This window comes from Rhineura floridana, chromosome 10 (assembly GCF_030035675.1).
Source record: "Rhineura floridana isolate rRhiFlo1 chromosome 10, rRhiFlo1.hap2, whole genome shotgun sequence".
In the NCBI taxonomy this organism is placed as follows: domain Eukaryota; kingdom Metazoa; phylum Chordata; class Lepidosauria; order Squamata; family Rhineuridae; genus Rhineura; species Rhineura floridana.
Genome location: NC_084489.1, coordinates 83,481,321 through 83,506,510, shown reverse-complemented (window position 1 = coordinate 83,506,510; position 25,190 = coordinate 83,481,321). Strand labels below are relative to the sequence as shown.

The 25,190-nt window shown below is 44.7% G+C and overlaps 1 protein-coding gene and 1 non-coding gene across 2 annotated transcripts in view; one reads left to right on the top strand and one right to left on the bottom strand.

The window, feature by feature from the left end:
- GHRHR (growth hormone releasing hormone receptor) overlaps window positions 1-8,360 on the bottom strand; it is a 35,835-nt gene extending 27,475 nt beyond the window's left edge. Inside the window, exons 1-2 of the mRNA XM_061586765.1 lie at window positions 8,301-8,360; window positions 2,146-2,248 (exon numbers count right to left, since the gene is read on the bottom strand). Of these exons, the coding sequence (XP_061442749.1) occupies window positions 2,146-2,248; window positions 8,301-8,360 (163 nt within the window). The remainder of the gene's footprint in view (window positions 1-2,145; window positions 2,249-8,300) is intronic.
- Window positions 8,361-10,230: 1,870 nt separating this feature from the next.
- LOC133365690 (5S ribosomal RNA) lies at window positions 10,231-10,349 on the top strand. The gene has a single exon (XR_009758287.1). It is a non-coding gene; the product is annotated as a 5S ribosomal RNA (ribosomal RNA).
- Window positions 10,350-25,190: the final 14,841 nt, after the last annotated feature.

Below are 25,190 nucleotides of genomic sequence, written 5' to 3'. Positions count from 1 at the left end.
CCTCGGGTTAAATGTTAAACATGAAAGGTGTGGGGGAGAGAAAAAAGGCTACTGGTGTTACAGAAGCTATCGAAGTCTGGAGTTTTAAGCTGGAGCGTGGGAAGACATAACAGACATAACAGCGCCTTCAGGCGCTTGCAAGAAGTTCATCCCTTGGGAGCTGTGGTGCTACGTGAAACCTGCAAGCACATGAAATGCTTCGTTTGAATGTCCACTAGCTCCTCCTCCCACATTCCTTCTTAAAACTGACCAGATAAAGGCATGGACTGCTTGACTCAGGTCCCAACTGCATGATGCCTTTAATGCAGCATCATACCACTTTAAACAGTCATGGCATCCCCCAAAGAATCTCAGGAACTGTAGTTTGTTAAAGCTGCTGAAGAGAATAGGGGTCTCCTAACACTTCTCAACAGCCTTAACAAACTACAGTTCCCAGGGTTCTTTCGGGGAAGCATGACTATTCGAAGTGGTATGATGATGCTTTAAATTTATAGAGCAAATGGGGACTCACACTGCAGACACACCTTACATTTAAAGCACATCCGCCCCCAAGAATCCTGGGAACTGAAGTTTACCCCTAATATAATTACAATTTCATGCACCATTGACAAACTACAGTTCCCAGGGTTCTTGGGGGGGTGTTTTAAATGTCCTTTAAATGCATGGAGGGTATGCTGCTTAACACTGAGAGCCTTTTCTCTCCTCCCCACCCCTTGTGTTTTTAAATATCTAGCCTGATGAAGAACTCTGTGGAACTTGAAAGCTTGCATGCTATTTTGTGACATTTGGGTTGGCCTGACTAAGAGATTGCCCTAATATGGACTTTGGGTTTGTTTGTTTTTCTGGGCCAGCACAGCTGCCTTTGCTCTTGGCATGACTGATATGATATACTCCCTGTGGTTCACCCCAGTCAATAATCAGGCTGCCTCCTTCTGGACCACTTGCAGCATCCAAACTACATTATATTACACTGAGTGCAAAGAAGTAATCAAACTAGAAGGTGAATCAAGATGACAAGTCTAGCAAGTCACCCAGACAAAATGTGGGGAACTAACTGTGGCTGATGACATCTCTCTAAAGTAGGTATACTCAGACAAAGGTTCAGGCAGCCCCTAAGCTGCAGAGCTCCCGCCACACAGAAGGGTGCCTGGCAACTTCACTATATGGTTTTCGGTGAACGCTGAAGACGTCCCTCTTTACCCTGGCCTTTGAAGCCTGAGATGTATATTTTTATGACCCACCCTGTTTTTTGTGATGTTTGTGATTGTCAGTTGTTTTACATTGTTTTTAAGGATGCATTTTAATAAATTATTATTATTATTATTGACAGGAGTGGGGAGCTCTTAGCCTGAGGGCCACATTTCCTTCTGGACAACCTTCTGGGGGCCACATTTCATTGGTGGGCAGGGCCAAAGGCACAAAGTGGGTGAAGCGACAAATGTAAATGTTACCTTTGAACAATAAGCTAGTTTCTGCACCCCCTCGCACCCCCCTCTCCATCCTCCAGCCAGGCAAGTAAAAGGCCTGCTCTGACTTCAAAGACATATTCCAGCCAGGCAAAAACACTCAAGGGGGGTGTCAAGCACAGGCAGTGTCTGAGGTGTGGCTTGGGAGGAGACATGTCCTGGGGAGAGTCCCAAGAGCTAGACTGGCAGGCCGGGAGGGCCCCATATGCCCCCCAAACCTCGATATCTATTATCAGCCACCTCTCTGCAGATTCAGAGCTGGTACAGCACAGTGGGGAGGAGAGCCTGACTGGGAGTCCAGAGTCTGTGAGTTCAAATCCCCGCTCGTGTCTCCTGGGTGTCAAGGGCCAGCTAAAGATCACCCCACAGCGAATGGCTCAGGGGTTACGTGCCCTGCCACCTGTGCAGCCATGGGCAAGCTACATGGTCCCAAGGAGCCCTGTTGCCCCCCAGCTGGCAGTTGTGGACAAGGAAGGAGCTGGCTTGTGCAGCTGTGGCAAGCTGAGCAGGCCCCAGCCAGCTGGGGAGGACTAGCCTCAGAGGGAGGCAATGGTAACCCCCTCTGAATACTGCTTGCCATGAACACCCTATGCATAGGGTCGCCATAAGTCGGGATCGACTTGAAGGCAGTCCATTTCCATTTCTCTGCAGATTCCAACCAATTCTGCTTCTAAGTTACCTGCTGTTTCGTTCACGTGCTGGTGGATCTCTCTGAGGCAATCGCTCTCATTTTTCTTCCACTCCGTCATAGCATCGCATTCTGCACGAGACAGTACAAGACCCTAAAAACAGTGGGGAGAGGGGAGAGATAAGAGGCTGGGAACACCGGCATGACCTCCCCTTCTCCTTCCCCTCGTACCAAAGGATGCAAAACAAAACCTCCTCACAGTGCAGCCCTGACCATGTCTACTCAAAAGCAAGTGCAGTTGAATTCAGCGGGGCTCACTTAGGGTTAGGATTGCAACCATTGTTACTTCATAGTGATGCCATTAAAATCACAGCGTGCTGCAATCTGTTCATATTCTAAAATATATCAAAGGGAATGTATATATATATATATATATATATATATATATAAAATTATACATTTCCTTCACCCTGCCTCCTGTGCACATTCTATATCTGTTCACTGCCCTTTTTGCTGCAGCATTAATTATCATTCAGCCGTTATGGCATGTAACGTTTCATCCTGATCCTGCGATTCCGTTTTGGTGCTCTTGTACCGAAGATATGTCATTCGCACTCTGCATAGTGTGCTGCTACAACTTGTCCTTGTATCTTTGGCTTCTTATACACCAACAGCGAACCCGCTCTCTTCACAGAGCAATCCCAACTAAAGGGAGCCAGTGTAACTACTTATTGGCATAAGTTACTCCTATTCCAAACTCCTTTCGGCAGCCTTTGGGAGGGGCTACTGCTGGCTGAGCCTGAGTTTTGAGGATTGGGCCCTGGTTCACATGACCGAGCTCAACAGGGTTTGGAATAAGTGTAAGTATGTCCTTGTCAATGAAGAGATTTGTATGATGTTTTACGATGTTTTAAAGCTGGTATAGCACAGTGGGGAGGAGAGCCTGGCTGGGAGTCCAGAGTCTGTGAGTTCAAATCCCCGCTCGTGTCTCCTGGGTGTCAAGGGCCAGCTAATGATCACCCACAGTGGGTGGCTCAGGGGTTACGTGCCCTGCCACCTGTGCAGCTGTGGACAAGCTGCATAGTCCCAAGGAGCCCAGTTGCCCCCCAGCTTGCAGTTGCAGACAAGGAAGGGGCTGGCTTGTGCAGCTGTGGCAAGCTGATGGCAAAATAATGGATTGACAGTGGGTATCTTTGAAGGAAAATGTCTGTCATGGAGACCATTACCATTTAAGAACATGGGAATGTGCCTTAGAGGAAGCCAGACCACTGGTCTGCCAAATTCAGTACTGTCCATACTGATTGGCAGCAACTCTCCAAGTCCCAGCCCTGCCTGGAGACACCAGAGAATGAGCCTGGGACTTCATGCAAGGCAGATGCTCTTCCACTGACCTACAGCCTTTGCTCAATTGTCAGCCTTAGGAAGCATTTGTAAATTTTACCCCTGCACATTTGGAAAAGCTTCATAAGGCTGGAAATTCATTTCTCGACATGATCCTGTCGGTCTGGGGAAAATGGACAAAATCGAAATTTTGGACCACCTGGTATTCTGTGAATCACAGCCAATTTAACGGCTGGGACTCAGAGTGCATATCCAGGCACACCCCGCTTAACGTCGCTTCACTTAACGCTGCCTCGCTATAACGTACATGCTCCATACGTCCCCATAACCCGCTTAACGTTCGCGCGCTTCGCAATAACGTACACTTTATCTGAATGACACCGCTGCCATCTAGTGGTGATTGCGTGCAGTACAAGAGAAGACAATTGCTTCACTTAACGTTTATTTTCGTTTACAGTATACTCTCCGGTCCCATTGCGAAGGTTAAAGCGGAGTATGCCTGTACAGAAGTTGTCATGCATGAATTCACTTTTTTAATCCAATGTTGAGGGGGGGAAATCACACTAGCAGTTTTTTGGGGGGTGTATTTTCTACACCAATGAGATTTCCAATGTAGGGTGGGCTGATATCTTGACCCAGATAACATTTGTGTCTGACGAAATGTGCCTGACAATAGCTTAACACCCAGAGCCAGAAATCACTTGCTCAGAGGAGGTAAAATGTTTCTGTGCATTTGACTTCAGTGCTCTTTGTTGACCTGTCCTTGGCCATTCTTCTATGAAAAAACATGGCGTGCTTTTACTATCCCAATCCGCTAACAGTGGCTTTGGTAATATATACACCCCAATGCATTTCTGGGACATTTTATGCCTCTGGTGGCTTTTTTTTGGCTGAAATTTGGAGGTGTTGTATGGGTGATGATTTGTGACACTGTCCTAGAAATACTACTATGTAGCTCTTCTTATGTGTGAATTGTACCAAAAAAAGGGCTCCAGGGGTATGATTTTTTTTGTCCCACAAGTCGGGATGAATTAAAGGCTGGGACTCAGAGAGCATATACAGAACATGCTATGTGTGAATTTACTTTCTTAAGTGATGTGTGTCTCCAAATGTATTCAGCCATCACCTGGAGCCATTTCCCCCCATTCTGCAATTCAGGTAACCTTCCTTTCAGCCTCTGTTCCTTCTCTTCCCTATTCATGGTAAGATGTCGCAACCCATTGATTTGTCCTCTGTAAGGGGGGGGGAGACAATTAGACCCAGAAAGATCAAAACACGGTGAAATCGACCTACGGAACAGGTGGCCAAGTTGATGCTAGTCATCTCATTTCCACACCAGTGGGATAAATATTCAGCAAGGTTTCCAGATCGCTGTATTGTTTCTTTTCGGGTTACGCAGAGTGCAGAAGGCAATGATTCTCTCATGCGTGTGTTTCCCCATTCATATTCACACCCGTCTTCACTAGATCATGACTTAAGAGACCTACAGCCCAAGACCTGACTGGTTATTACAAATCCTTTCCCACTGTAACTCCCGGCTCATCTTTGCCTCATTTCTCTGCATTTCCTTCAACTTTGATGCTGAAAGAAAGCCTCTGTGCTTCCCTTGACTTGGAGATTCTATAGTCCCCTGCCCCACCCCCCAAAAATGCATGTAGAAAAATAGCATGCAAAGGAAAAGGCCAAGCTGAACCATGCTAGCTTTCTACCTAATGGAAACCTGCTAGCTTTCTACGTAATGGAAGGTGTGGAGGGTTTTCCTGTTAGTTAGTTAGTTTGTTTTTATGGAGGGAAATTCAAAAGTGATACAGTCCAGAAAAAAGCTTGGCTATTTAGGGGGTTCAGATGACCTCACCCCTATGTTGAATGAATGTATGGGAAGCTCCATGAGGCTGTCCAGGCTAATCTGACTAACGCCCTGCCAACCTGCACTGTGGTCAGACACTAACTTCCATGCATTTGGCTACCATGTGAAGGGACTCTACATGCATATTGATGTATGCTCTGTGGTAAAGGGATGGCAGCTCAGTGGTAGAGCATCCTCTTTCCAAGCAGAAGGCCCCACGTTCGATCCCTGGCATCTCCAGGTAAGACTGGAAAGGCTTCCTGTATGAACCTTGGAGAGCTACTGCCAGTCAGTGTAGACAGTATTGAGATAGATGGGCCAATGGGCTGACTGTATCTAAGGGAGCTTCCTAAGTTCCTGCATAGGAACAGGGCTGGGGTTTCCCCTCATACAGAGACCTTTCACAAACTGGCTGGGCGTGCGCACAGCAGAGGGGCAACACTGCTCTGCACATTGGCAGCAAGGGGGGTGGCTATCCCTCACAGTCCCACAATCCCCCCATGCATTCTTTCAAGGTTTATGGAATGACCCCTCTGACGAGGTGTGCCTGGCGCCAACACTGTTATCTTTCCGGTGCCAGGTCAAGACTTTCCTCTTCTCCCAGGCATGTTAGCATGTGTTTTATATTGTTTTAAATTTTTTAAATTGTGTTTTAAATGGTTTTTTAAAAAGATGTATTTTAAATTGTATTTGTTTTTAGTTACTGTAAACCACCCAGAGAGCTTCAGCTATGGGGCGGTATACAAGTATGATAAATAAATAAATAAATAAGGTGGGGTAGGTTCATTTGAACCCCCCTTTTTATTTTTAATGACAGCAGAGACTGACCACCATTTTATTTTACTTTGCATTTTTTAACTTGTCTCCCCCCCCCCATCATGATACTCAAGGCTGTAACATTCATATGTGCATGTCAACTTTCACCAGATTTCAAATGCATTCATCCCCCCCGCTGCCAATTCTGCCTTCTCACCAAAGAACATCAAGTCTAGTACTAGTAACATCTCCTCTGATCTTGAAGCAGCTCTCCACTCTCAGGCATGGGTCTTTCTCACCACGTGTTGCCTGAACCTTTTGACTGGAGATGCCAAGGACTGAGTTTTGCATCTGCGTGCAAAGGAGATTCTCCACCACCAGGCAATGGTGCCTCTCCATGTAAGGCACAGGTCTCTCTTCCTGACCAGCTTTCTCCTCTCTCACAATGAAGCACTGTGGGTGAATTCATCCAGAGAGTGCCACCCCTTTGTGGCGCTTTAAAAAGTGGCTTAAAATGTAAAACGTCCTTGAAACATCAGTGTTTACAGGACATTTTAATAGGTTTTTTTCCAAAAACAAAAAGCTGTATTTTAATGTGGTTGTGGTGCAGGCACCCTCTGGACAACCTCACCCCAAATGCCTCACCCTGAGGAAGGACCACCTTCTCAGAGTGCAGCTGGGAGAGCCCAACGCTGGCAGGCTGGTTGAGGACTGCCGAACAGGTGAGGCAGTGGAACAGGAGAGGATCGCAGAGCAGGTTTGTTGGTGGAAGGAAGGAGACAGAAAGAGGGAAGAAGTGAGAGAGAAAGGTGGAGGGAGAGGGAGGACTGGTCCTGCCCTGTCAGGGAAGGACCACAGTTCTGCAACAGAGCATCATCTTTGCCTACAAATGGCCCCAGGTTCAACAGCTGACATCTCCTTGGCGTGGCCCAGCAGGAATTTTCTAACGTTCTTGGAAGCAGAAGACAAGGGACAGCAAAGCCTCAACAGTCAGAGGAAGGCATAGTGCAGAGCTATGTTGATGATGAAGGATGAATGGATATTCCCATGATCTAAAATATTTGGGGCAGGGATGCATATCCGGGCAAAACTGTTGAATTCAAAGGAAGTCAAAACTGTTGGAAACTTGAACCGTCCTAGTGCGAATCATTCCCGTGGGTGCTGCACACGTGAAAACAGGAGCACAAGCAAAATGTCGCACAAATTCAACATTTCAAACTGAAACTTTGGGACTGACATCTTTCAACATTTACTTTCGAAATGAACCTCTGAGGTACACTCTGAACAAATTCAAAACCTCAAGCTTTGGCAGTGAGTTTTAAGTGCCAGCTTGCCAGACTGAATCTTTTCACAGCTCCCCCCACCCTCCCCTTATACCCTAATTTGTCCCCAGCTGAAAATTTGGGGAGCAAACTGAAAGTAGAAGGATCTATATTTGAGGTTTTTACAAGCTAATTTACTTGAGAATTTCTTTCTTCCAGGTTTGCTTTGCCTCAAAGGGAAGAGTGAAATGGGAAAACATAGGTGGATTTTGTAGGCAAGACTGGCAATCTCCCTCCCTCTTACTGTGTTTGTTTGTTTTACTTTTCAAATATACAAGTAGTGACCTTTAGCAGTGGTGACTGCATGGAGGACAGTTAGCAGGGCAGCCACGAACATCGAAAGCTGCCGTGCCAAGTCAAACCATCAGTCCATCTAGCTAAGTACTATCTACACTGAATGGCAGTGATTCTCCAGGGTTTCAGGCAGGAGTTCTCCCAGCCCTACCGGGAGATGCCGGCGACTGAACCCATGGCTTTCTGCAAGAAAAGAAAGTGCTCCACCACTGAGCTATGGCCTTCCCCTATAAGCAATGCATGCTAAGCAAAACACAAGGAGACTAACCATCAAAACATACGGAGTTGCCTCTGCATTCTTACAGAATGTTTTCCAAGATTTGTTCCATCGTTCTGTCAGAACAAACTCTTACGTTCCCTCATTTATTCCTGTTATTTACAGCACTTCTGGAAAAAAACAACATTGGTGCTCTCGAAATTATAGTTCTCGTTCTCAAAAAAAAAAAATAACCCACATTCTTAAGCGACACAATTTGACAGTCAAAAGAAAGCCGTTAGAATACCTCTTTCCCCTTCGTTGAGCATCTTCAGGTGAATCAACGCCAAATGAAAAAGACTGATGTTATATCATACAAGCATCTGCTCCAAGCAGAAGTGGACACAACCATGGAAACAATGTAGACAAGCCCTTTGGACCATTTACTTACAAGAGATGGCAGGGTCAACAAGAAGACGACACGATAGTTCCATAGATTTCCTGAATTCATGTTGCAGGAGTAGGGAAGCATCCCACTTCTGAGAATCCCTCTCCTTTCTCCTATCTATTGCTGAACTGAAGCATTTGTCCTTTGCAACACAAATGACCAACAGAACCAGTGAGTATGTGTAATGAAAGTGGGGGGGGGACAGGGGGAGAGAGAGAGTCGATATGATTAGCAACTCTCTAGGCTATGATTGACTTGTCTTCCACCTGGGTGCCTGTGCTTCATATTCTGAGAACTCTGCCAGTTACTGCCAAAGAGAGCTGGCTAGTCCCTCTGAAAAGCAAAATGAATAATGATAACATAAAGGATGTGTACAGACCTGATTGAGTTGACTGCGTTCATGCAAATCAATGCAACCTGCAGAAGGCGTGCATGGGGAATATATTAATTGAGAAGCTGTGTGTGCTAAAGCAAGCAGCTGGATCATTTGCACTGTGTGTGAGCCAGATTGGGGTAGCAGAGCAAAGACTTCACCAACCTGGTGGTGTTGTGGTTGGAGTACAGCTGCCTTCGCCACTGACTATTGGCCATGCTGGATGGGGCAGATGGGAGTTGGGATTTCAAAACAATTGGAGGTCACCACGTTGGGGAAGGCTGTAAGTGTGGTGTCACTCTTGAACTTTGGATGCCTGGATTCAAGTTCTGACCAGCCATAAAGTTCTCTGAGGGAACTTTGGTCAGTCACTAGCTATCTTTCAACCAGATTGTGCATATTATTTCTCAGGAGCACCTATATCTACTTATCTGCTTATTGTATAGTATAAAAGTAACCACAAGAGAATTGCTGTAGTGTTTCAAATGTCAGATTAGTGCAGGAGAGATACAGGTTTAAATCCCTGTTCAGCCATGAAGCTCACTTGTTGGCTTTCAGCTGTTCAACTCTTTCTCAGCATATCCCACCTAACTGAGTTGTTGCGAGGATAAATATGGTCAGGGGAACCAGTGTGCACTGCCTTGAGCTCCTCAGAGGAAAGGCAGGGTGTAAATAAATAAATAGCCATTTGTGCTCCTTTTACACAAGGTGATCTCAACTAGATCTTGGAGTGGGCTTTTGACCAGCGCTTCTTGTACACCAGTGTGGTGTAGTGGTTAAGGTGTTGGACCATGACCTGGGAGATGAGGGTTTGAATTCCCACACAGCCATGAAGCTCACTGGGTGACCTTGGGCCAGTCACTGCCTCTCAGCCTCAGAGGGAGGCACTGGTTAACCCCCTCTGAATACTGCTTACTGTGAAACCCTATTCACAGGGTTGCCATAAGTTGGAATCGACTTGAAGGCAGTCTATTTCCTATTTTCTTGTTCCACTGCCTACAGTAAACTTGCCCTCCACGTGCAGAGATTTGGAATTGCACCTCTCCCACAGTCTATTTCAAAAGGCCACCAGAGTAAAGCTTGCCTCAACCCAGCAGCCAGAAGATCAAAAATAAAGAAAGAGATTTCGACAAGCCTAGAGGGGAAGCCACACCATTCTGGGTGGGAAGCCTATCTTATAATTTTTTAAAGCATTTTCTCTCTGCTCTTCAGCTGAAAAGGCTGAAAAGAGAGCCTCTGCCCACAGACATACGATCTGGAAGACAAGAACACAAAAGGAAAAAGTCTTGGTAAGGGAAAAGGGGAAAAACAAACTCGGGTGCCAATAATTAAAGTTTATGAGAGCCAGTGTGGCGTAGTGGTTAAGGTGTTGGACTGTGACCTGGGAGACCAGGGTTTGAATCCCCACACAGCCATGCAGCTCCCTGGGTGACTTTGGGCCAGTCCCTGCCTCTCAGCCTCAGAGGAAGGCAATGGGAAACCCCCTCTGAATACCGCTTACCATGAAAACCCTATTCAGAGGGTCAACATAAGTCAGGATCGACTTGAATGCTATCTCACGCCTACAGCCATACTACCCTGAAGACTCCCAATCTCCTCTGATCTCGGAAGCTAAGCAGGGTCAGGCCTGGTTAGTACTTGGATGGGAGACCACCTGGGAACACCGGGTGCCGTAGGCTTAGAGGAAGGCAATGGTAAACCAGCACTGAATACCTCTTACCATGAAAACCCTATGAATATATATATATCTAAAATTTGTATAGGGTTGCCACAAGTCGGGATCGACTTGAAGGCAGTCCATTTCATTTTTTTTCCCAATAGTTTTTATAATGATGAGATGGGATGGATACAAAGAGCCTAGCGGAGCTGTTCTTTGGCTGGAGCCAATGGATTGGCCTTACTTCCTTGCCCTATGTTCTCAGCTAGAGGCTGGAAGTGAGGTTCCAACTGCTGTGCATTCCTGATTATGATGATGATGAATTGGTCTGGATGTAATCTTGGGGTAAGGAATAGCTTGACGTTCTGAACACCATTACATGCTGCGCTGGGGTGTGTGTGTCTCCAGTCATCAGTGCCAGTACCAGGTGTCTGGAGGTGTCCTGAGCAAGTCATCCTCCATGGCTACCTCCTTGAGTGAGTCTAGCACCTCACTGCAGCAACTCTCGGGGACATCTTGTAAGGGAGGCCTTGCTAGGGTGTGGTCACTCAACAGATGTCCGACAAGGACAGCCCTTGATGCTGACCCTGTTCATTATATATATCTGAATCTGTATCAGGCAGCTTCATAAGTTCATCTGAAGGTTTTTTGGTGGGAAGGGGACACAGCTTACATGGTCTCCTACCCAGGGATTTTTTTCTTTTTGGTAAAAAATTGAGGTGCTGGTGGTACTCGTATCTTGATTGATTGATTTATTACATTTGTACCCTGCCTTTCTTTTCATCATAGAAACCCAAGGCGGCTTACGTATGGTTCCCAGGCAGTCTCCCATCCAGGCACTGACCAGACCTGACCCTGTTTAGCTTCAGCAGGGTGCTGGCCTCATGTGCCTTCAGACCATAGCCTGGCACTTTTATCTTGATAAAAGTGATGTGGGTGTCAGCACAGAATGGCTGCTTTGGGCAGCAAAAAAACAAGAGGCGATGGTACTCCATACTGGTGAGTACTGTCACAATAGAAGCATTGCTCCCATCCATCAGCTGAAAGTCTTGGCTTCTCATGGCTGAAATGACCCGGGAAAATGAATTTACTGTCTGCAGCCAAACTCTAGCATTAAAAAAGGAAAGAAAAACAGATAGCCCATTGTCCATGGCAGGTACGGAAAGAACTGATTCTCTTTAGAATCCCAGTGATCACTTGGTTTCAAAGCACAGTCAGATTGTGATTGGGGGGGGAGGATGTTCTGCTGTGCTATCCCCCCCCCCGAACATGCAGGAAGAATAATTTATGGCAATGAATTAATTTTAATTATACATAAAATGGGCAGATGGGTTAGGATGAGTGGTAGAAGGAGCAACTGGGAGTTGATTCGAGGAAATGTTGAATAGGAAGCGTTAAATCTCAGTAAACAGAAGGCAGCTAGCTGTGTGTAGGTAAGTGGGTGGGTAGGTCTCACATGAGCTATTTTGCTGCTCTTGTTGGAAGTGATTTCTCCACTACCCCCCCACATTCTTTTATGGGGAGGGAGAGAACTGGGCTCCATCTTTGAGGTTTATTCTGACTGCACCCTTTCCTTCTATTCCATCCCCAGTTCTGGTTGCCTTACCTGACAAAGGATATTCTAGAGTCGAAAAAGGTTGAGAAAAGGGCAACCAGGATGATCAAACGGAAGGAGAAGTTTCCCTCTGAGGAAGGATGCGGGAGAAATTCGATTCAGTTCACATTTCAAGCCAAATCTATAAAACCTGCACGTTGAGAACCGAAACACAGCCATCCTTTGAAATTTGCACTTATTTTGCAATGGAGTTCACCAACCAGGATCTGTTTACAAAAATGCATATATTAAGGGAAATACATGGGTGAAAATAACATACAGAAATGAATTATATGACAAGAAATGGCTTGCAAAAATTTGTGCATTAGTCAAAGCTGCCTGTCAAAATGTGTTCATTAGGAGAAATTCAGACCAAAATGATGGAGGATTTTCATGAGGATTCCTTCTTTTAAAAAATTGCAAAAAAAAGAAAAAGAAACTGGGAGAAGCAAAACTGAAAGATCTTTCCATCCCTAGTGTACAGTTCTGGTCACTTCATCTGATAAAGGATATTGTAGAGCTGGAAAAGGTTTAGAAAAGGGCAACCAAAATGATCAAGGTGATGGAGCAAGATCCCCTGTGAGGAAAGGTTAAAACATTTGGAGCTTTTTAGTTTAGAGAAAAGGAAAACAAAAGGGGACATGATAGAGGTGTACAAAATTCTTCCTCATTCCATGTCCTGTTGTCCCAAGAGTTGGGGGGGGGAGGGTGTAGACATGTTTCTACGTACATGTTTCTTAAGAACAGCCCTGCCGGCTTAGGGACAGGGGTGGAGAAAGTGGATAGAGGTATGTTTTTCTCCCTCTCTCATAACACTAGAACTTGTGGACATCCAAAGAACCTGAATGTTGGAAGATTCAGGACAGACAAAAGAAGGGAATTCTTCACACAGCGCATCATTAAACTATGGGATTTGCTCTCACAGGAAGCAGTGATGGCCACCAATCGAGATGGCTTTAAAAGAGGATTAGACAAATCCATGGAGGACAAGAGTGGCTACTAGCCATGATGGTGAGTGGGCCTTTAGCCTGATGTAACAGAGCTCTTCTGAAATGCATGTGGAAATGTATCTACCCCTCCCCCCTAAAAAACCTCTTGGGATGATGGTGTCTGGGATGTGGAAGAATTATGAGTGTCCCCGAGGATTTTTCTTGTTGCATCCCCTTGTTTCATGCCCCTTGTTAATTTTCTGTACATGTGAATGTACATTTTTGCCTCATTCATGCGTATGGTGTAAGGGAACAGAGAATGCAACTGAGAAAACCCAGGGAGGGGGCAATGTAGTCATTGCACCTATATTTCAGGCCCCATCTGCTCTATACATTACAGCAGTATTATATGACTTTAAAGATTCATGGCTCTCCTTGAGAATCCTGGGAACTGTGTTTGGGTGAGGATGCTGAGCTTTGTTAGGAAACCCGTCTTCCGCTCACAGAGCTTCGAGGGATTGATTGTTAAACTACTCTGGGAATGGTAGCTCTGGGAGGGGAATAGGTCTCGCCTAGCCACTCTCAGCACCCTGAACAAACTACAGTTCCCAGGATTCTTTGGGGGAGGCCATGTTTTTAAGTGGTATGATACCACTTTAAATATAAAGTGCAGATGTTTCAGGATGTTTTGCCTTGGAGCCCTGCTTTCTTAAAGTCTAGGGAGAAGTTAGCATGGAGCCTCTGAAATTTGGCCACCCCAGGAAGATGTCTGTGTGGTCTGTCTTGGGACCCAAGGTTGAAGAACACTGGCCTGTTTGATTAAGCTAGCCTTATGTGTCCATGGGCCCATGTGCAAGTGTCCATGCGCTTACATGCACACACGCATGGGCACAGACATGTGGAACGCCTGGCCGAAGGGAGTTCTCTCCCTAAATCCAAGAGGTTCTTTTAAACTGTTTGGCAGATGAGACATTTCAGCCTTCATTTTCAGAAAGGCATCCGAGCCCTTGATTGAAGTTTGCTAGTTGCAAGGAATCTTAAAGAAGTATTTTGTATGCAGCAACAGAACTTGGACAGATTTATCTCTGCCAACCATGGAAATGATTCAAATTACCTGGTTAGCTGTTATTTACTTATTTTTAAAGTCTTTTCGTTCAGGAACAGATTAATCTATGTGTTTGGCCAGCTATGTCGTGGTGCATTAATTATGCTTGTTTTTGATACGGCCTAAGGCCAGGGGCTAAGTCAGCACAATAGAGGCGGCTGCTTCAGGTTGCTAGTTTCTATGCAAAAATGTTCCTCCTGCATGGAAGATATAAATAGGCCAGTTTAGTGTCAGGGATATGAATTTCCATATTGATGGGGTCCATGAGATGTAGTTCCTGTTGACAATCCCATTTTGGAATGGATAGATTCCGTGTTCTGTGCAGGCTATGCAATTAAGGACTAGCACTGGGCTGAAATCTGACCTCCACTTTCCCAAATGTTTCCTTCCTCTGTGAAAGAGGCTTTCATTTTTCTGCCTCATTCTTCAGGTACTTGAGAATGTCTTCAGAATTTCTGTTGGTGCAAGGTTTTGAGCTCTTACATTGTCATTGTGAGGTTTTGGTAGGTGATGTATGTTGATCCCCCCAGTAAATATTTTGTTTGTTTGTTTATGTCTCACACATCCTCCAAAGGAGCCTAGGATGGCTTTCAGAAAGAGGTCTGAGACCTTGATTTCTCCAGTGCTCTGCAGCCTCTATTGCCATCCTCAATTCCTGATCTGGAAAAGCCCCAAGGAAGGAGTTATGTCTTCCTTTGATTGGAGTGCAGGTACCCAGGAAGGCTGCAGAGTGCAGACCACCGAGGAAGTGATTTGGAGAATGAAAGAACAGACACTTGCAAACACCCAACCTCCAAGCCACCTCCAAAGTAAGGTAAGCACAACAAAAAAATTGCACCGCACCCATCAAAATATCCCTGAATTTTTTTCTCCTTTTTTGAATGTGATTTCTTTTCTCAGCAATTGATAGAAAATAATTCGGTGGTGGGGAGGGGGGATGCAGGAGAAATTTTGGGCACAGCAATAATATAGGACAGGGAGGTGTGGAGAAAATTTAGAACTCAAAATGGGCTACCTAGCTTCAGTGGAGGCTGGTCAAATGGGTGCTGCCCCACCAAACTGCCCACAGCCAGCCCCCACCTGCCCAATTTCTTTGTTACATCCAAAACAGGGAGTGGCCCTGGATGTCAGCTTCCTCTTCTTCAGTCTCAGGGTTGCCCCTGTAGAACTCAGCAGGGGGGAGGAGGAGGGGGACAAAACTAGGATGAGCTGGCTCTGCCTGTCATTGCCTCTGGCGCCACCTACTGTTGGGCTCCCTGCCTTCTGCCCTACCAGTCCCAAATGGGCACCAGCCATCGCTGCCTACCTTGCTTGTTTTACAACCCACCCTTCAAATATCCAGTTAGGCTTCAATAACTGGCATTACAAAATACCAAACTAAATTACAACAGATAAAGACAGCATAAAAATAAAGAAGTGATGATGATGATGATGGCAGCAGCATTTAAAAGTCTGGGGAAATGAAGCTCTCTACCTGGTACTAAAAAGATAGCAATGTGGGTGCCAGGCAAACCTGATTGGGGAGGCCATTACACAAGTGAGGCACCAGCACCAAGAAGGCTCTGTCCATTGACAACAGCTTCCATGCCCTCAGCTGGTGAGGCATCCAGAGAAGAACTGATGATGACCTCAGGGTATGGGCTGATATGCAGTTAGGTGGTCCATCAGGAACCTGGATGCAAGCCATGGAGGGCTTTCAAGAGCAATACCTTTGAAGTGTACCCATAGAAGGAGTAGCATGCAAAAAAAATTCCTCTATTTTATATTGTTGTGATTTCATTGCTTGCAAATACACATTTGGAGATATGCTGTTTAACAGAAGTAGTGTTAGCACTAGACTATGAGCAGTCAGCATGGCTGGCATCTGAGAATCAAGTAGCTACAAAGTCCCCCATGGGAAGGGTCCGTAGCTTAGTGGTAGAGCACACACTTTGCACACAGATGGTCACCGGGTCAGTCTCTGCCATCTCCAACTGAAAGGATCTCAAGCAGCAAGTGGTGAGCAAGTCCTCTCCATGTAGGGTTGCCATATTGCCTGGTTAGCTGGTTTTTACCCAGATTATAGCCCTGCAATCCGGAGCCCACTTAGCCCATTAGGTGGCCCACATCTTCTGTGAGGGCGCCAAGCCACAGAGAGGGCACTACTGTGCTTGCATACAATCACACACACACCAAGATTCTGCCAGGGAAGAGAGAGGCAGGGATTGTAGCTTGATGGTGTGGCTTGACTCCAGAGTCGCTAGGTGGGAGGTAGCGGCGGCAGCAGTAGCGGCACACAACAGGGGGGAGGGGGCATCCGGCAGCAGCAGGAGCAGCAGCGATGTTTCTCTGGCTCAGCTGCCCATTCTGTGCGCCCCTCCTGCTGACAGTGTGTGTGCGCGCATGTGCACATTGAGCTCTGTGCCTTGGCAGACCACAACCCCCAACCAAGCAATGGGGGAGTCACCCCAAAGCAAAGCAGCAGCAGTATCAGCAGCCGGCACTTGTTCCTGCACCTTTGCAGCTGCTGCCCACTTTCCTTCCCCTCTGGCCTGCTGAGCAAGTTGGAGGCGTGGCTTCCCTCCTCCTCCTCATTGGAGCGCCTTGCTTTTCCCAGGAGGCTGGTGGTGGTGATAAAGTCTCTCTTTGGGTGAAGGCAGCATTTGGAAGCTTGTGAGGGGCATGGCCAGCTCAGACCTATAAACGGATCACCTGTCGTCTGCAGGTCTTGCTTTTAATCTTTTAAAGTGATCTTTTAAAGTTGAGAGTCAGTGTGGCATAGTGGTTATAGTGTTGGACAAAGATCTGGGAGACTAGGGTTTGAATCCCGACTCAGCCATGAAGCTTGCTGGGCGATCCGGTCACTGCCCTTCTGCCTATTTATGTCACAGGGTTGTTGTGGCGATTATATGAGAAGGGCTAGAACTGTGTACTCCACCTTGAGCCCCTTGGAGAAAAGGGGGAATTTAAATGCTGATGCTGACGACAACGACGACAACGACAACAACAACAATATAGGACTTTCCCAAGGAAGAGCTTCCTCCCCAGAAAACAAAAACACATTTTTTTTAGTGCCCTCTTGTCTGTGTCTCGGTTAAGGTGTGTATCCAACCTTGATGTGCTTATGGAAGGGGTGTGCAAGTAGTACACCCCCCAAGAGTGAAGGCTTGGACAAACACTGTGTTATGGAAAACCAAAGTCTGTGTGAAAGTACATATTTGGAAATGCCATTGGTGCGATCCTAAGCACGTTTACGAAATGATGTCATATTGAACTTGAACTTCACAAAATATTTTACGGTCACATCCATAAACACCTATGCAACCTTGTGCCTGGAGACCTAGAGCAGGTAACACATTATTAAGAATCACTTTCCATAACTGTAAAGAGGTATGTCCACATGTGTGCATCTCAGGCGCCTACATGAGGGGTGAGAGCAGCATAGGAACATAGGCAGATGCCATGCACCACGGGTTCTCAAACTTTTCTTGAAGTTACACTTTTATTGTTTTTATTACATTTATTACATTTGTAAGCTGCCCTTAGTTCTCTTTTTAACAGTGGAAGGGCAGGATATAAATCTTCTTAATACATATTCCATACTGTTGGAAACTAGAGTCTAGGCATTTAAGGCTGAAAAAGATTTTTCACATCTTCCTTCAGTTTTTGTTGGCAATTACTAGGTACAAAAACAAAACAACTGGATAATGCAACTATTAATATGCTTAATTAGCAAATAATTTGCATAATATGCAAATTAGCCTGCCCAGCTTTGTGGGTCTGGAATATGGCAACCCTATCTACATGGAACTCCCTTTAGGATGCACACCTTAACGTGGTGAGGGGGTTTGAGAGTGTTGAAGAAGCTGAGAGCAATGCCGTCAGGAGTCTAGACCAAGAGGCTAGACTCCTAGCAGAGGCACCCAAGGCAGAATGGTGAAAGCTGAGATGCCAGACTAAGATGCATCCAAACTCAGAGGAAGGCAATGGTAAACCACCACTGAATATCTCTTACCACAAAAACCCTACGAACAGAGTATCCAAAATGCAACACGAGATAGTGCTGGAAGATGAGACCCCCCAGGTCAGAAGGCACTCACCAAGCTACTGGGGAAGAACAAAGGACAAGTACGAGTAGCGCTGTGACTAATGACGCAGCTGGGTCAAAGCTAAAAGGAAGCCCAGAGGCTGATGCGCACAGATGCAAAAGGAGAGTCCGGAGTTGTATGACGCACACAATAGGAACATGGAATGTGAGAAGCATGAACCAGGGAAAGCTAGAAATTGTCAAGCAAGAAATGGAACGTATCAACATTACAATACTTGGCGTGAGTGAATTAAAATGGACTGGAATGGGACATTTTCAATAAGGCAACTACAAAATACTTTATGCAGGAAATGAGAAATCAAGAAGAAACGGGGTTGCTTTAATAGTGAGAAATGATGTATCAAAAGCAATTAGGAGCTACAATGCAAGGTCTGAGCGAGTGATATCAATGAGATTAAACAGGAAACCTATTAACATAACCATCATCCAAGTTTACGTTCCAACATCAAATGCAGAAGAAGAAGAATTGGAGAGATTTTACACAGAAGTACAGGAAGAAATTGATCACACACCAAAACAAGATATGATGATAATCATGGGGGACTGGACTGCAATAGTAGGGAACAGAGAAGAACTAGGAATTGTGGGGAAATGGGGCTTAGGAGTCAGAAATGAAGCAGGAGAAAGACTTATTGAATTCTGTGAAGCCAACAATTTGTTTCTTGCAAACACATGTTTTGAGCAACCAAAAAGACGACTGTACATATCACCAGATGGTCAATATAGGAATCAAATTGATTATATAATTGGTAGCAGAAGATGGAGAAGTTCCATACTTTCTGCAAAAACAAGACCAGGAACAGACTGCGGTACAGATCATGAACTGATCGTATCGAAAATCAGAGTAAAACTAAAGAAGAACAACAAAGCAATCATAATGCCAAAATACAATCAATAACTTTATTGCAAACTTAGCCATAGGCCTTGTGCATAAAAACATATATACATAAATAAAAGGACAATCCATTAGCAATTTTACATTAGGAGGATTACATCAAGGTGGCTAGCCCTTTGACAAAGGACTCTCTCAGTTTTTGGGCGGCCAAAGCAAAATTAGCAACCGCTAGAGTCGTTGGCTTAAAATTGTCATTTAAAAGCGCATTTACCTTCTCTCTATCCGAATAAGGAGCTAGGAAATCTGAAAAGGGTGATAAAAATTTACTCCTGGGGTCTTCATAAAGAGGGCAATTAAGTAGATAATGAACAATCTCCTCTATTGCTTTACAGCCGTAAATGCATTGGCGTAGGTCCACAGGGATGCCACGAAACCTGCCATCAAGGTAGGCCGTGGGCATTAATTGAAAACATAAGGCTGTAAAGGCTCTTGTAATAGGAGCTCTATCCAGGTCATCTAAATAATTCGACATGGAGTGGTTAAGTTTAAAACACGGATACCAAATTGAGAAGGGAGCCGTAACTATAGACATTCGGTCCTGGGCTGCGTCATGATCGAAAATCCAATTACGGAGGCCGATAGTACTTAGATCCCTCAGTTTGGTTAATGAGAGGTCGTATTTAGAAAGTATCGACTGACACATCTTCGCCCACCCTCCCATCCGCATTTGTTCCTGCCAACATTGTTTGGTTAGGGCCAAGTCATCCATATTAAAAATACGGAGCCAGCACCGTAAATAAGCTAAATCAATCCGTGCCGCAATTGACGGGAGCCCCAGCTCAGCTCTGAGATGAGCTGCCGGAGTCCCCATTGGGAGCCCAAGCACTTGTCTCATGAAACCATTCTGAATAGAGTCAAGGTTAGATCTAGCAGTGGGACCCCATAGCTCAGCCCCATATAAGATCTTCAAAAGCATTTTAGCTTTTAATATTTTTAACATAGGGGGAACAAGCTGACCCCCTCGTGTAAAAAAGAACCTTTTGGCTAGGCCCAAGGCACGAGAACCGGTGGAAGCCGCTGCTTTCAACTGTGGGATCCACGAAAGACTATTAGGCAAGAAAATGCCGAGATATTTAAAGGTCGGGACCTGCTCTAGTGGCGCCCCATTTAATAACCAGCTGGATTTGGTTTTCATGAATTTACCACAAACCATTACTTTAGATTTGGATTGGTTGACCGTAAGGTTCTGGGAAAGGCAATACTCCTCCAATTTTTGCATCATACGCTTAAGCCCTATTTTTGTTAGAGAACATAGAGCCATGTCATCAGCATATAAAAGAATGGATATTTTTCTACCACCGATTGAAGGGGGGGAAAAGGAAGGTGATGTTAATGCCTCCACGATATCATTTATGAAGAAATTAAATAGAAAGGGGGCCAGTAAGCATCCTTGCTTGACCCCTCTTTGCACTGGGATTTTAGAGGATAAAGAGCCATTTTTCCCAAAACGCACCTGGGTAACATTTGATTGGTATAGGGCCCTAATCAGCCAAAACAGCCTTTGGTCTATATTCGTTTGCTCTAGTTTTTGCCAAAGAAGCCCTCTGGCTACTGTATCGAATGCCGCCGAAAAGTCAACGAAAGCAATGTATAATGGGGGAATTGCTTTAGATCTTGTTTTCTTAATTAAGTGGTGTAATATAAATGCCTGGTCGATAGTACACATATTTGATCTAAAGCTAGCCTGTTCCTTGCCTATTATTGAATTGGACTGGTCCTACTCCTTCAATTTGTTTAATAGGAGTCGGCTGTACAACTTCGATGATACATTTAATAGGCTTATAGGGCGATAATTTGCCGGTTTCAAGGGGTCCCCTTTCTTAAAGATTGGGACCACTATACTATTTAGCCAGCCCTGTGGGATGTTACCTGTGTTATTAATCTGTGTAAAAAAGGCGGCGAGGAGGGGCACCCACCAAGATAAATCTAGTAATAGGAAGTCGGGGGGTAACATGTCCTCTCCGGGCACTTTTCCTGTTTTTAGGGAGGAGACTAGCTCCCCGATTTCATCAGGAGAAACTGGAGGCCAGGGCAGGAGATCCTTTAGCGCCTCCGCAATGACCACAAGTTTTTTGGGGGATGAGCTTCTAGATATCGAGTTAAAGTGAGCCTCCCATTCATGTTGCATTATTTGGGGAATTGGTGTATAATTTACTGGGATTATATTCCTTGGCAGGAGTTTCCAGAATTCCGTCTCATTCCCATCGTGAGCTGCACTTTGCAAATCCCTCCAACTTGTCTGATAAAATTGTAATTTCTTGAATTTAAGTAATGATTTGTAACTTCTTTTCCGATTTATTAACTGTTGGAAAATGTCAACACTCTTATTACGTCGAAATAGTTTAATTAGCTTAATAAGTTGTTTTTTCAAGATCCTACATTCTTTATCAAACCAGGTTCTAGGATGGATAGGGCCGGATACGATCGTTAAAGCTTCAATTTGTGGGCTGAGCTCAGTTATTATTGCATCATATGCCCTTAAAGTACTCTGTGGGTCTGATGTGGCCTTATGATGTAAATAGGAAAGGGAATTTGTTGACAATAAACAATGGGCCCTTGTCCCTATGTCCTGGGACCATTTAAGTTGTTTGCGACTGTATTGAGGGCCTGACTCAGAGAATTTTATAGGGTCCGGCCTTCTATTTAGACTGGCCATAAGTATTAACCTTAAAGGGAGGTGGTCACTTTCTGGTCTCGCAAGGATGTTTAGTTCCTTGACTTTATTTATTAAATTATGGGAGCCTAGAAAATAGTCTACCAAGCTGGCCCCCACTTTAGATAAGTATGTAAAGGAACCTTTAGATGCGTCCAAGGGAGAGCCATTTAGACATGTCAGATGAAATTTTGGGATTAGATGGAAAAGAGCTAACCCATATTTATTTAGTGTTCGATCCCTGGTGGATCTCGTCAAAGCTGGAAGGCCCTCAGATAGAATGTCATAATCCATTGGATAATTTGGGCCCAACCTGGCATTGAAGTCACCACCCAGCAAAAGCTCAAGCGAAGGATATCTGACTTGAAGCTCTTCCAAATATAAATCCAGTAATGGCCAGGGGGATTCCTGTCGAATAGAATTTGCTGGAGGAATGTAAACGTTAACACAAATAAAAGGTGGAAGACCAGTAATCTTTAGCACCGGTGCTAAAACAAAATCCATAGCTGACAAGTCAGAATCAATTTCTTGGCAGGTGAGGTGGGTGGAGACCAAAATGGCCAAGCCCCCTCTACCTCGACCTTTAGATGCAAATTTGATGGCAGGTTTCATCCAAGAGTTGTAGCCTCTGAGTTCGATTGGCTCTCCAGGGATAAGCCACATTTCCTGAAGAAGGATAATATCGAATGATTGAAGAAATTGCAATAAGGCCACATCCATCATCTTGCTCTTCCATCCTGTGATATTCCACGATAATATGGAGAAAGGGGAGCTCGATTTTGCAGAGTCCAGTGGTTTATTTCTTTTACAAGGTCCAGATCTATTCTGTAGCCCATTGGAATTAACTGCAGTTTGGAATTAACTGCAGTATTTGGCTGCTGTCAAGGACATGGAGTTATAATGTTTACTGCAGGAGTTAGTGTACTGACGTTGGAGATAACTCTGAGTGGATGGTAAGTGCCACTTGGTGTATCTAATTTAATCTTTCAAGTTCTATCAGGTGAGCCTTGTTCCTCTGGATATAACTTACGCATCTCTAACCAGGAAAAGGTGGGCATAATCTTCTCTGTACCCGATGCCGCTGCAGAATATTGAGGGTTGAGTGTACTCGACTCTTTGCCAACAGAAAGAAAGTCTTTATTATTGCTTAATAATCCTGGTTGTAAATGGGATTGATCATCCTGATTTATAGATGGGGAGACGGAAGAGTCGTCCAAGACCGAAGAGAAGCAACGAGGGAGGTTGACGACAATTGCATTAGGGCTACCCTTAGTTAAACTTTGGATAAGATTAACTAGTCTCTTAATAATATTTTCTTGTTCAGATTTGGGTAAACAGCCGTATGATTCCAACAAGAGATGTTCTTCAGGGACTTCATCCTGGAGTCTTGAAGTTCTAGATTCTGGTGTGACATTTGCTATCCGGTGATGGTAATGGGTATGCAAGGCAGAGGGGGTAAGCTGGTCCCAGGATCTTTGATTTGCAGAAGAGGGTTGAAGATGAGGTTCCTCGTTTCCCATCTGGGGAGAGACATGATTGAATAACGGACTAGGAGGAGCTGTATTAACCAAATAACGTTGCACCAGAATACCATGATAAGCTAAATCCTTAAACTTATAGATCCTTTTAGTAATGTTTGACGATTGTAAGGTAAAAACCGCACGTCTATTCGGATCATATGAATACAAATGGGTCACATGTTTAATATAATTTTTGTGCTGAATATCCGGGAGGTAGAATTGCAGGCAAGCAGCGAAACATTGTCTTATCGAAGAAGTTAGCCAAAATTCTGAGGTCTTAGATAAGATTGTGATCACCAGCTTATCTCTCATCAATTGAAGATTCCATCGGGATGTACGCCGATATCTTGGAGGAGGTAAAGATGAGGAGACAGACTTAGAGGGGTCATGTTCATGAGACCCACCGTCCGAAGACACTGAGTCGAACCCAGGGAGGATCTTATCAGTTCCTGAGTTATGGCTTGGTTGACTCGGGCGCCAGAGACTTTCTCTGGTTGATGTTCTTTGGTCAGCGACAGATGATGTTTGGTGGATTTTGGTGGGATCATCCAGAAGTTTAAATAAGGGTTTAAAGTTCATTTTCCTTGATGGAGCTAACTTGTAATTTTTAACGTTCTTTGATTTTTTCAAACTTTTGGCTCTCTGAGTACCCAGATGTGGTGCCTTAGGGCCCCTTACATTCGACTTGAGCTCCTGTGCCGAATGCTTCCGAGTAATAAGGTTACTGTCAGAAATGTCAGGAGAAATTAATTTCCCTGTGAGGAGAGAGCCCATAGACTTAATCAAGGTAGTTAAAAGGCTGTTCGTTTTGGTGATATACGCCTTTATTAATCCCAGTTCTTCTGTTACTGCCAAGCCCCAACCCAAGGACGGAAGGTTGAGACCATCTGCGTTCGAATAGATGGGAGTTTTATTTGAGGGTTGATTCTCCAGTAGGGAAGCCTTAGACTCCTGCGGTTCAGCGAGAGAGTCGATGGTGATTATTTCTGAAGGAAACTCATCATCCCGTGGGATTGAGGAACATTTGAAACCCGCGTCCTGTAACTCTTCTGCTAGACTTCTAGCTTGTAAATCTTCCTTAGGTAGATTGATTTTTAATTGATGATCTAGTGACCAATCAGCAGAGCTTGGTGAATGAGCGTTAGTCTTTGCTATGTTTAAAGGGACAGACTGCTGCTGAAAAGAGCCCGTCTTCAATGGAAAAAATTGGGTTATTCTTGCTTGAGAAATAGATGCAAGTTCTCTTCCTCCGAGGGTTATACCCAGCTCTTGGCATTTTTTCCTTGTAAAAATCATTACGTTAGCTCAATATGGATCTAAAATGTGGATCTAAAATGGCCGCTATCGTCAGAAACAGGACACTGGCTAATAGCCACGAAGTTGAGTTCTGAGTAATATACGTAATGTAAACATAAACCCTTAAACCTATTGGAATTAGAAAGACAGTTAATCTCCAAGTTCGCTCAGTCTTGCTTTAGTCAGAATGACTAGGGAGCCAGATATTGCACTTTAAATCCTCATTTCCTGCTCCATTAACGTCCTCGTTCTTACTGAAAGTCGGCTGTTATCTTAAATGTAATTATCAAATGTCTTCATAAAGAAGTAAATCCTTCAAGATGTTGACTGGACTTTGAGCATCAAAGATAGGTTTATATCCTATTATCCGACGGTGGTCAAGAGGAGTTATAGGGATTATAAAAGCAGCTAATTAGGAGTAGGAGTAAAATGCATCTTACCGCAGCCAGTCCCAGCTCCCACCTAATGCCAAAATACAATTTAAATAACATCCCAGAAGAATATAAAGATCAAATAAGGAACAGATTTGAGGCTTTAAACTTAGTTGACAGAGAACCAGAAGAACTATGGAGTGAAGTTAGAGACATGATCAGGGAAGAATGCAAAAAGACAATACCTCTAGTTAAAAAGAGAGAAAGACCTCAATGGATGACTGAAGAAACTCTTAAAATGGTTAAAGAGAGAAGGAAAGCAAAAGCAAAAGGAGATAGAAACACAGTCAGAACCTTAAATGCAACAATACAGCGACTAGTACGTAGGGACAAAGAAAACTATTACAATAGTT